Raw genomic sequence first — 13,230 nt, forward strand, 5'->3', positions numbered from 1 at the left:
ATGACAGGTTTCTTGTACCTCACACACTGGCCCTAGTACTTGAAAGGTGCATCTACTGTTTTCTGTCAGTGGCAAAATTGTTTAAATTACAGAAAAGAGGCCATACTCACTAGTAACTGGTACAAGGGAAGAAAAAAAACTTATTCCACCATAATGTAGATCAGCCACAATGCTTTTTGGGAGAGGTCGCACAGGTGCAAATACTGATGCATAACAACTAATTATCCCTTAAGCAGGTTGCGATCTTGCATGTTTTGGACAAAATATCAAATGATAACCATGTTTAGAATGGTTTTCATGATGTAGTCTGGCCTTGTAATGCTGGGGGAGCCCAGGGTGCCATTGCCTTATGGGTTGCACATATAAGATGCTGGGCAGCCCGCCTGATCGAATAGTATGGACGTTACTAATATGCTGTGAGCCCACAAGGTGCACTACACATTATCATAACTGGCACCCTCCGTACGCCTTATCTATGCGCAAGTCTAATACTTAGCGACTATTCTCCCCCCCCCCCCCCCCCCCCTCCTTATGAATACTGGGTGTGAGAGTGGCTGCTTAACAGTATTTTGATTGTGTCATTTAGCATTATGGCTGATCTACATCATGGTGGGAATAGTTTTTTTTTTTTTCACTACTTGCCCTTGTACTAGGGAGTATGCCCTCTTTTCTGTATTATTTTCTGTGCTTTGCCACAAACAGTGAGAACATCTCCATATGCAAAGTGTTGCTAACTAGTCATGGTGGAGTAGACTGGGGGAGATCTATCAAACCCTGTGTAGGGAAAGAGAGAAGTCTCGCCCCAGTGACTTTTAGTCATGCTCACCATGCCTTCCTTCCTCGCCGGCTTTATTGACACCCAGAGTGCAGGATGTTTCTCAGACTGGTCTGGGAGGGAGGAGGTTGCAGTGCAATGCAGGGGTGCTATCACCTGTCAAACAACCAACTAGATGTCACTATTAAAATGTGATTTCTGTTTGCCTTCATATACAGGTTCTTCTAAAAAAAATTAGCATATTGTGCTAAAGTTCATTATTTTCCATAATGTAATGATAAAAATTAAACTTTCATATATTTTAGATTCATTGCACACCAGGTGAAATATTTCAGGTCTTTTATTGTTTTAATACTGATGATTTTGGCATACAGCTCATGAAAACCCAAAATTCCTATCTCTAAAAATTAGTATATTTCATCCGACCAATAAAGTGTTTTTAATACAAAAAAAGTAAACCTTCAAATAATTATGTTCAGTTATGCACTCAATACTTGGTCGGGAATCCTTTTGCAGAAATGACTGCTTCAATGCGGTGTGGCATGGAGGCAATCAGCCTGTGGCACTGCTGAGGTGTTATGGAGGCCCAGGATGCTTCGATAGCGGCCTTAAGCTCATCCAGAGTGTTGGGCCTTGCGTCTCTCAACTTTCTCTTCACAATATCCCACAGATTCTCTATGGGGTTCAGGTCAGGAGAGTTGGCAGGCCAATTGAGCACAGTAATACCATGGTCAGTAAACCATTTACCAGTGGTTTTGGCACTGTGAGCAGGTGCCAGGTGATGCTGAAAAATGAAATCTTCATCTCCATAAAGCTTTTCAGCAGATGGAAGCATGAAGTGCTCCATAATCTCCTGATAGCAGCTGCATTGACCCTGCCCTTGATAAAACACAGTGGACCAACACCAGCAGCTGACATGGCACCCCAGACCATCACTGACTGTGGGTACTTGACGCTGGACTTCAGGCATTTCGGCATTTCCTTCTCCCCAGTCTTCCTTTTGACTTTGGCACCTTGATTTCCAAATGACATGCAAAATTTGCTTTCAACCGAATAAAGTACTTTGGACCACTGAACAACAGTCCAGTGCTGCTTCTCTGTAGCCCAGGTCAGGCGCTTCTGCCACTGTTTCTGGTTCAAAAGTGGCTTGACCTGGCGAAGGCGGCACCTGTAGCCCATTTTCTGCACACGCCTGTGCACGCTGGCTCTGGATGTTTCTACTCCAGACTCAGTCCACTGCTTCTGCAGGTCCCCCAAGGTCTGGAATCGGTCCTTCTCCACAATCTTCCTCAGGGTCCGGTCACCTCTTCTCGTTGTGGAGCGTTTTCTGCCACATTTTTTCCTTCCCACAGACTTCCCATTGAGGTGCCTTGATACAGCACTCTGGGAACAGCCTATTTGTTCAGAAATGTCTTTCTGTGTCTTACCCTCTTGCTTGAGGGTGTCAATGATGGCCTTCTGGACAGCAGTCAGGTCGGCAGTCTTACCCATGATTGCGGTTTAGAGTAATGAACCAGGCTGGGAGTTTTTAAAAGCCTCAGGAATCTTTTGCAGGTGTTTAGAGTTAATTAGTTGATTCAGATGATTAGGTTAATAGCTCGTTTAGAGAAACTTTTCATGATATGCAAATTTTTTGAGATAAGAATTTTGGGTTTTCATGAGCTGTATGCCAAAATCATCAGTATTAAAACAATAAAAGACCTGAAATATTTCAGTTGGTGTGCAATGAATCTAAAATATATGAAAGTTTAATTATCATTACATTATGGAAAATAATGAACTTTAGCACAATATGCAAATTTTTTGAGAAGAACTTTTACAACCAGCATCCACAGCATATAGAACAGGCTCATCTCCTGAACCTAATCTGTCTCCACATTCCTCATGCACATGTATATTAGCATGCAGAAAGGGTTTAACAGAGCTCTGACCGCTATCAAGATGTATTAGTAAATTAGTTGGCGCTGAATTTTGGACCCAAAAACACATTAAAGGAAGAACTTGTTTTTCACAATTTGAGAACTCCTGTCTGATCTTTTGTTGGTGACTACCACAGGGGTCTGTTAGCAGACTACACTCCAAGGTGTCTGAATGTTAGGTACAGACTGGAGCTAAAGGGGCATCCCACAGAAGTATACTCCAGTGTTACATGGCATATTGTATCTGTTACATGGGTCACTTGTGCTTTTTTCATGGACTTGTGCATTAAAGGGGTACTCCGGTAGAAAACTAATGGTTTTTAAATCAACTGGTGCCAGAAAGTTAAACAGACTCAAAAAATTGAAAAAGCAGTGCTCTCTGCTGCCACCTCTGTCCATGTCAGGAACTGTCCAGAGCAGGAGCAAATTCCCATAGCAAACCTCATCTGCTTTGAACAGTTCCTGACACTGACCACAGTGCTCTCTGATGACATCTCTGTCTGACTGGAAAGAACTACACAAGTAATATCTGTCTCCAATTGATTTGAACACATTTTTTTTCCATCAGAGTACCCCTTTAATGTTACCAAATTTACATAATTATTTTTGGTTTAGCAACTGCAAGTTAATTGGAAGATGTTACTGAGTAAACTTTTCTCTTCTGTCTTGTAGCGGGTCCTATCCTCGGTGATTGTGGCTTCTTTTGTGGGATTGGCAGAGCTATATGTTCTGGTTCGGACCATGGAGGGACAACTTGGAGAACTATAGTATACGTTTTGAACTGCCACCCTCCCCGACTTTGTGTGACTTCAACAGATGTACTCTGCTGTAACCATGCTTTATTCCATGACTACTGCTTCTTTTCCCATAAAACATGGAGAACTGTACAGTTGGCTAAACAAGATTTTATTTTTAAGGATAAGTAAATCTGTTTTTACTGTTCATTGTTGGTTGACTTATCTACTGTGGTGTACAGCTGCTATTAGGCCACCTTCACGATTAATATACTAAAATCTAGTCCCCCCCCCCCCCCCCGCCCCTTCTCAAGCTTGCATGTTGGTAGCTAGAAACCTGCAGAACGCTGGGCCCATATATTAAAGACAATGGTGATGTACACTTGGCTTAATGTCACAACCTATGAAGAAGTGTAAAACCAATTTCGCAGTGCATTTAGATGTGTTGCATCATTCATTTGATTGGATAAATTGTGGTTTGTATAGGCAAACCTCTCTATAAAGGCATTGGTAGCATGTGAGTGCAAAACACCATAGCAGATGGATTTACTCCATTTAGTGGAGGGTGGTGTGAAGTTCCCAGTACACACAACCTCATTGTGAGGGTCAGTTGTGAGAAATCTAAGGTACATGTATGGCCTTACAGATGGTAAAGGAAATGACTGCTGACATGAACAGACGTTGTTTTTGGTTCAAGGCGGTGAGCACAGAATCCACCATTGAGGTTGTCCTCTGTGTATTTGGCATTTCAAGAGAGTGTAGAGCTCTCATCACAAGCCTCAGCTACTTACAAACTACTAAATAAAGGCCAAGAACAGGCTGAGACCAAAGTCACTGGTTTTATTTCTGTGGAAACTAAATGGTATTCTGGATTGATAAACTGTTGCTTTAAAATTGCTGAACTACAAAATCCAGAAACCTTTGCCTCCTGTCTAATGTTTTCAACTGTATATCTGTGTTTTCTGCTGTTTCTGTGTAAATTTCCTTGATCAAATAGAGATATCTGTATGTGAGTCTTATGATTATATGGAAAACACCTAATTAAATGCACTATGTTAAAATGCACTCATGGTGGACACCCCAAGTGTCTTGCCCAATAAGCTGCTATATTTATGAATGTTACATACCCAGGCATATGGATTCTATTTATATACCGAAAGAAAAACTCTGCTGTTGTCTTAAAAGTTCACCACTCTGGTAGTGTGTGCAGCTCGTGCTTTAACAGTGTGGCTGGAATGAGCATATAAAGCTCTCGTTGATATGGATAAAATCTGTAGCGTTTTAAGGCTTTGTTCACATCTGCTTTACAGATTTTATGATATATCTGAAAAAAAACAGTACCACATTTACTACTGGTTTTCCCATTAAAAGGATGGATATCACTCCGAACCTGACAGACCCCTTATAAGTTAGTGGGATCCGACAAGCCACCATTTTATTTCAGCTTCTATGATCAAACAGAAAACTGGAACTGATGATGCAATTGTAAACTCAGCATTAAAAAAATCTTGACCACCATTTCATATTTACAGTAATTTATCTTGCACTTTTCTTAAGTTATAGTCTCTTACAGCATTTTCTCCTACAGAGCTCCTTTTACAATTCTACCTACGGAGCACAAATCTCCCAGCAGTCCTTATTAGTGTACTGTCTGTACAGACCTTGCTTTGTTGACTTGTGTTCTTTTATATAGGGTATAGTCTTTAATGTTTGGCCCAATGTATGTTCAAACTTTTTTCTATTTACTTCTGACATGGCTACATATACAGTCATGGCCATAAATGTTGGCACCCCTGAAATTTTTCAAGAAAATGAAGTATTTCTCACAGAAGAGGATTGCAGTAACACATGTCTTGCTATACACATGTTTATTCCCTTTGTTTGTATTGGAACTAAACTAAAAAAGGAGGGGAAAAAATTGGACATAATGTCACATCAAACTCCAAAAATGGTCTACACAAAATTATTGGCACCCTTTCAAAATTGTGGAAAAATAAGATTGTTTCAAGCATGTGATGCTCCTTTAACCCCCTTAAGGACATGTGCTGTAAATATACGGCGCTTCATAGCATCACTTAGCGCACAGTGCCGTACATTAACGGGGCTGTGACACGAGCACAGGAGCCGCGATGGCTTCATTCCCGGCGCGTCCCAGTGGCCGTCAGCAGCCGCGGACCCACCGGTAATGGCTGACATCAGCAATTTGCACAACAGCATGTGAAATTGATTGTCAATCATTGTTGTTTCCTGAGGGGACAGTGATTTCACAGAAGTGTGACTGACTTGGAGTTACATTGTATTCTTTAGTGTTCCCTTTTTATTTTTATGAGCAGAGTATTTTTGGATCTGAAGAACAATTTCTTACCACTGTTTTGAGATTTATTGCTTAAATATGTTACCCTTTTTCTATGAGATTTGTATCTTATTTCTGTTTAGATTTTTTATTTTTTTTTATTCGCTTTATATTTTTAAAGCAGGGGTCTCAAACTCGCGGCACCCGCTCCCTAACTTGAGTGCACTGCGAGCACTGCAGGGCTGAGCGAATATTTGTCTCATTGTCCTGATAGGCTGAGTGCTCGTTCCACAGAAATTTCCTATCAGGACAATAAGACCCTATTCGCTCAGTCCTGATAGGCTGAGCGCTCATTCCACCCACAGAAATTTCCTATAAGGGTTGAGCGAATTTGGTCTCACTGCCCTGATAGGCAGAGCGCTCGTCCTTATCCGTGATTGGCTGGCAGTGCCGAAAGGAGAAGAGGAGAAAGGGGAGTAGTGCGCAGGTGGCTGTCCCGTACGGAGAAGTGCATCTGACTGAGCACAAGCACATAAGGGGAGATTTTTCAAAACGGCCGTCACGCCCCCTCCCACAGACTTGCATTGAGGGAATGGGGCGTGACGTCACAAACTTCTGTTCCCGTCGTCGGGACTCAGACCCTCCAGCGCTTCCGGTAAAGAAACGGGTGGGTGCTGCATGCTATATTGCGGGGGTCCCCAGCGGTGGGACCCCCACGATCAGACATCTTATCCTAGATGTCTAGGGGTGGAGTACCCCTTTTAAGGACCGTTAATGTTTAGAACTGTTATTAAGATTGTATCAGTTGTACATTTTTGAATTTTTAATCTCTTTTTGTGGAATACTTGATACGGCCCAGCCTCAACCTCCAGTGGCCCCCAGATAATTTTGAGTTTGAGACCCCTGTTTTAAAGTGACTAAACTAAACAAACAGTCCAAATGCTTAATATTTCTATAGTAATACCTGTGTTTATATAGCCCCTCTGCCTGTATTCTGTAATATTCTCTATTTACTATTAATAAAATATCTATTGATGACTTTTACCATGTTTTACATTGATTTAGGAAGTCCTTTCACAAACTGTTTATTCGTGCATAGTTTATATTGTGCTATCTTGTACATTTGTTTTGATATTTTACAATTCATAATAATTTATTTGTATAATAATGCAGCCTCGTGTATGGAATATACAGAAATAACAATTTTGCAATAATGGCGTAAGCTGCAGCTTCACCTCGGGGTCCCCCAGTGTGTGGCTCGCTGAAGAAATATTGTAGGGGCAATCATCTCCATCAGGACAATTGTAATTGTCAAGCCTTATGCCAGGGTAGACTGGTACCATTGGGACAAGACGGAGCAATCCTGTCCTGCAACAAGTTGTATGTCTGAGTATTGGCTGGCTTATGTTTCAGGCATATTTGATAGTTTCTCTTTTGATTGTTAGAGCTAGGAAGTCTGAAATATCCAGCATCCTTATCCATCAAAAACCTCCCAGGTACATGGGAACGAGATTTGGGCCTCTCATTCTCAGACCAACAATGGACCCACACTTTTAGCTTAAAGGGGTACTCGGGCGCTAAACATCTTATCCCCTATCAAAAGGATAGGGGATAAGATGTTAGATCACGGGGATCCCGCGTCACGCCCCCTCCCATAGACTTGCATTGAGGGGGTGGGGCATGACGTCACTATACTTCGTCCCCTGCACCGCCCGTCATCAGCCACAGAACGATCCTCCCTCTGTGCAGCTGAAAAACGGGGGTGCTGCAGGAGAGATTGCCGGGATACCCGCGATCTAACATCCCCTATCCTTCTGATAGGGGATAAGATGTTTAGAGCCGGAGTACTCCTTTAACTGCTAAAGTTTCTTGCAGTGCCACACATCTAGAGCTAACCAGAAAGCTATTGTACCTTGGGTACCTTACTCCTTATAGACTAGCTAGGATTTTTCCAGGCAGCCACATACAATGTTGGTGGTGCGGCGCAAAAGTGGGTACTCTTCTCCATGTATGGTGGGAATGCGAGAATATACAGTCATTCTGGAGTAAAGTACATGACTTTTTGGATAGGATAATAGGCTACTCTATTCCTTGGGGTCCAGAGACTGTACTTATACATCTAGGTTTGGAGGACATTCCCTTGCCAGACGTTACTATTATTGTCTATTTTTTGGACTGTTACTAAAACGGCTATTGCATCTAAGTGTAAAAGCACAATGGTACCTGTACTTAAACACCTAATTAACAAAACACACTTTAATTGTATCATGGAGCATTTCTTTGCCTCGGCCTGAGGCCGACTGCCTTAGTTTTCTGTTGTCTGGGCTAAGTGGATTGAATTTAAAACACTATAGAATTTCCCCCTTTAGTAAGTATCCTATTTATTAGGCTTAACTATCTGCTTAGATATTTCTCCTTTTTCTAGGTGCAAAATTTAATGTTGCAGAGTTTAGTTTTAGTTTATTATAGCTTGGTGTATTGTATGCTTGATACCATATAAGAACTATACGACTGGTTTATTTGTTTTCTCATTATACCGCACTGTATGATATTTTTGTTTAGTGGATATGGTCTTTTATTCTTGTTTGTCCTCTGTTTATTTGTCTTATTTTGCTTTAATAAAATGAATAAATTTAAAAAACAAACTCCAAAGTACCCTGGTGTACTGAGGGGACACATTGCTACACCAGTAGAGTACCTCCTTTTATGCCCAGAATCATTTTGAGCATTAAGGCAGCTATAAATTCTTGGGATCAAAGGTTTTCATTCAACTTTTTCCAGACTTCTAAATAAAAAAATCTGCTTAGTTATTCAAAGATGCATATTTCTATATATAACTTCATACTTTATAGTAACTATTTTTGACCTGTTGCACAGGTATGTGATACGTTTAGATGGTCGGGCTCTCTGTTCTGGAACCCTCTCCAATCGTCAGGTCTAGCCAGGGGGAGTGTATGATTATATAGGCTTACAATGGAGCTGGTCTCCTGTGACTTAGGTGGCCAGCCTAGTGAAGTGCACAGCTGTTCGCTTCACATGGCGTTTATCTAACGATTTTCAGACCATTTCAGGACTGAGACCCCCAACCAATCAACATTTTTGACATGTCTGTGCAACCCATCAAACTTTATTTACATGACAGTAAGGCTGGGTTCACACTGTCGAAATATTCCAGGAGCTGACTGAATCAGTTGGCACTACGGCCACACAGACATTGCCAGTCCCCATAGCCTGCAGTGTATTCCTCAGTATTCCCACAAAAGAATGACAAGAGTTAATTCTTGGCAGAAGTGTGTGTCAGAAAGCTCTGTCGTTCGCACTGTGCAGCAGAATCATATTGACAGCAATGGGACTATGCTACACCAGAATTTCCGAGCAGAATTAGAGTGCAATTCCACCCAGAAATTCCATAGTGCCAGACTAAAGTTTTCAAAAGGATCTTGCCAGCTGCAAACCATGGGCAGCAGGAAATGGTCAGCATTCGGTAATACAGCAAACTATTATTTATTAAAAAATGTTTGCGCATTTCTGGCAGATCCTGGTTTTTTAAAGCCACCAGGAATTGGGTAATTGAGATGGTCCCCACCGGCTTTTAGTGACACATATCTCCCAGCAAAGCGGAGAGCAGGTGCTGAGACCAACTCCTGCCACAAGTTATCATGTCCCTGTTGGCTTTTAAAACTGTCACAAAAAAAGGACATGTCAAAAGTTTTATGATCAGTCGATGTGTCAGTCATGAGATCCCCACAGGTATCTAGCTATAGTTGGGTTAACGATTTGAATCGGAGATGGGCTCAGTTATAGTCTATGGAGTCTGTCACCTGCAAAGTGTGCACCGCTGCGTGCTAGCGATCAATGGAGGACTTTCCGAGCGGAATCTGAGGGAACAATTTAAATTGGAAATTCTGCTGCGGCAGACTCCAATTCTATTCACTGGGATTCTGCTGCACCGTGCTCGTGGCAGAATTTCAGTGGCGGACACCTCTGCATTGAAAATTCTAATTCTATTCTCTGGAAAAAGAATGAATCCAGAATCTGCTCGGAAATGCGTTGCTATCTATGAAGAGAGATTTTCGATTAGTCCTAGCACCATGCCTGTGGAAATTGGCCACATAGTATGGGAATTTATGTGCCAATAGTTCTGGTGATATAGCCAAGTACTGCAGCAATTCTTGGGCTTGGAAAGGAGTGGATTTGCAGCATAATGTGGTAAATCCCTTGCAGATTCCTGGGCAGCTTATTACATCCAGGACTTAGTACATGAGCAAGAAGTCATGGGGAAGCAGGCATCTATATGAAGTTGGTCCCCTTTATTATGAAGATCCGTGGAAGTACTTTGTAAATCTGGGTATGGGCTGAGAGCCCTTTCTCTAAGCCAAGGCAAAAGTGGCCAATTTAAGGTCAAGTCAATGGGCAGCAGCAAAAAATATGCACGTGTGAACTGACCCTAAAGCTTCACTTGTAAAACCATTCATCACATTTTCTCTTCGTACATAAGAGAAAGCATCTTGGCTCTATATAGTTTTATATGGTCATCTAATATTACAGAATATTTTATAACTTAATACCTATAGTCTTATTACTGGATTTAAAAACAATAAATACATTTTATCAGTTTCCATATAATTTCTAGAAATTATTCCTACAATAAAAAAATATGATTCTTACATTTTATTTTTTTATTTTTTGGGTGGGGGGGGGGGGGTGCATGAAAAATATTGCAGACAAACCTGTGTGAGCAACATTTCTAATAAATCCTAGGGAGATGTTGATCATAGATGCATATAATAAACTTGGTCATGTGCTTGTTGTATCCTCTTTTGCTCAGATAGATGTGAAGTATTTCCTACTTACTGCCTGTGATGAGTTTGTGAAATAGCAACTAAACCCCGCGCATGAGACAGACTGCAGGAGTTTAACATTGTCGATTAATGTTTTGATATCTGCTAAGCCCCTTCTAAAAGACACTTAATATTTTATTTGTGTTATGTACAGCTATAACCTGGCTCTGTAAAGTTATGGTGGGATTAGGTAATGTAAGTAAATCCACAACCCCATCTCTCACAATCATCTGGAAATTAGGGGCTGGATTAAAGTAATGTTCATGAAGATTAGTTGGTATTACAGATGATTGTGATATTCACTGGCATTGCAGGATTGTGGCTCATAGCATGTTTATTGCAAAGTTCTTCAAGAATCAACTGAAATATAATACTATCGAAAATTAAAATAAGAGATAAGCTGATATCACAAAGGAAGATTGTCTATAACCAATGTAATACACAATATAAAGGTCTGATCTTTCATAGTAAGACTATAAGGCTAGGATCCTTGATTTACTATGTTTAGATTAGTGGATTTCAGAACTATTATTGTATATTTTATTCTTTGGGAGACATAATGGTGAAACAATTTTTAGTCAAAGATTCTGAAAAGTGTTTGGTATTACTTAGTAATATAAGTGTAGACAGGCTCTAAAATCACCTGGAAATGTAACTCCTTAAGTTGTCTTCTGCTGTCTCCTTCTTAAAAGGGTTTCTCCATAGATAAATTTTTACATCTATAGGTGTTTAACCCCTTAACGACTATGGACGTAAATGTACGTCATGGTGCCGTGGTACTTAACGCACCATGGCGTACATATATGCTCCGTCATGACTGCGAGCACCGGTCATGCGCGGCAGGTCCCGGCTGCTGTCAGCAGCCAGGGACCCGCCGGTAATGGTGGACATCCGTGATCGTGCGGATGTCCGCCATTAACCCCTCAGATGCCGTGATCAATACAGATAACTGCATCTGCGGCAGTGCGGTACTTTAAATGGGTGATTGGATTGCCCGCAGCATTGCCACGGGGATCTGAACATCCAGCATTTTACCCTCATGAAGTGTAAACATTTTTTTTTTTTTTTATCTTTTTTAATCGCCGCATGCGTAAATGTCTGAAACCATTAAAATATAATGTTATTGATCCCGTACGGTGAATGGCATGAACTAGAGATGAGCTAACAGTGATTCGATTCGTCACGAACCTCGCGGCTCGGCAGTTGCTGACTTTTCCTGCATAAATTAGTTCAGCTTTCCTGTGCTCCGGTGGGCTGGAGAAGGTGGGATACAGTCCTAGGAGAGAGTCTCTTAGGACTGTATCCACCTTTTCCAGCCCATCGGACCACCTGAAAGCTGAACTAATTTATGCAGGATAAGTCATCAACTGCCGAGCCGAGAAGTTTGTGGCAAATCGAATTACTGTAAGTTCACTCATCTCTAGCGTGAACATAAATTTTTTTTTCACATTTTATTAAAAAAAAAAAGTATAAAAGTTTCATATAAACAAATGTGGTATCAATAAAGTATAGATCATGGCGCAAAAAATTAGCCCTCATACCGCCGCTTATACGGAAAAATGAAAAAGTTATAGATCATCAAAATTAGAAGGATTTTAAACATACTAATTTGGTTAAAAAGTTATCGTTTTTCTTTTAGTGCAATAAAAATAGAAAAGTATATAATCATGGGCATCATTTTAATCGTATTGACCCACAGAATAAAGAAAACATTTTTACTGTAAATTGTATGACATTAAAACTAAACCTTCCAAAATTTGCTAAATTGCGGTTTTCTTTTTAATTTTCCCCCACAAATAGTATTTTTTGTTTGTGCCATACATTTTATGGTAAATAACGTAAATGATGTAATTACGCAGGACAACTGGTAGTGCAAAAAACAAGCCCTCATACTAGTCTGTGGATGAAAATATAAGAGTTATGATTTTTAGAAGACGAGCAGGAAAAAAACGAAAATGCAAAAATAAAATTGGCTTGGTCCTTAAGGTCAAAATGGGCTTGGTCCTTAAGGGGTTAAATGGGCACTGTCAGATTAAAAAAAACATTGAACATCTTGGCAAAACATTAACCTTCCTAATATACTTCATAAGAAAATGTTATTCCCTTTTTATAGAAATCATGGCTTATAAATTCATGGCTTTTTCCAAGCTGAAGCACAGGCATGGACAAAGTCCAGTGGGCTAGTACTCCTCTGTGCTCTCTCCCGTCTGACGGCACTCCTCTGCTCTCTCCTGTTCTATGAAACAGGGGAGAGCACAGAGGAGTGCAAGCCCACTCTCACTTACTAGACTTTGTTCATACTGTTATTCATGTTGCGCTCCAGCATACAATGGAGGCGGTTCACCCAGCTCCACTGCCTCATCATTTCACTCCTCGGCCTGTGATGAGCAAAACAACCCCTGCCAGCTCCCCACCTCCATTGCGCACAGGAGCTCAATATGAATAACAGCATGAAAGGACAGAACTCTGCACTCATGCCACCAAAAACAGTAAGTGACCCCTCATTTTAAAGCTCTTCACCTGCGCTACAACCTATTATATTGAGATTTGTGCAAGTGAACAGCTGTCAGATTCTCTTTAACCCTGTGTCCACCTACTTGGGAGTGGATCTGTATATCAATATGGTGACAGATATCATGGCCAGATTGCTCTCCCAATGTGTTTTCTG

The 13,230-nt window shown here is 41.0% G+C and overlaps 1 protein-coding gene across 1 annotated transcript in view; it reads left to right on the plus strand.

The window, feature by feature from the left end:
- Positions 1-6,765, plus strand: part of TMEM199 (transmembrane protein 199) — a 24,233-nt gene extending 17,468 nt beyond the window's left edge. Inside the window, exon 6 of the mRNA XM_056558729.1 lies at positions 3,367-6,765. Within this exon, the coding sequence (XP_056414704.1) occupies positions 3,367-3,462 (96 nt within the window). The 3' untranslated portion in view covers positions 3,463-6,765. The remainder of the gene's footprint in view (positions 1-3,366) is intronic.
- The last annotated feature ends 6,465 nt before the right edge of the window (positions 6,766-13,230 follow it).

This window comes from Hyla sarda, chromosome 2 (genome assembly GCF_029499605.1).
Source record: "Hyla sarda isolate aHylSar1 chromosome 2, aHylSar1.hap1, whole genome shotgun sequence".
NCBI classification, from domain to species: Eukaryota; Metazoa; Chordata; class Amphibia; order Anura; family Hylidae; genus Hyla; species Hyla sarda.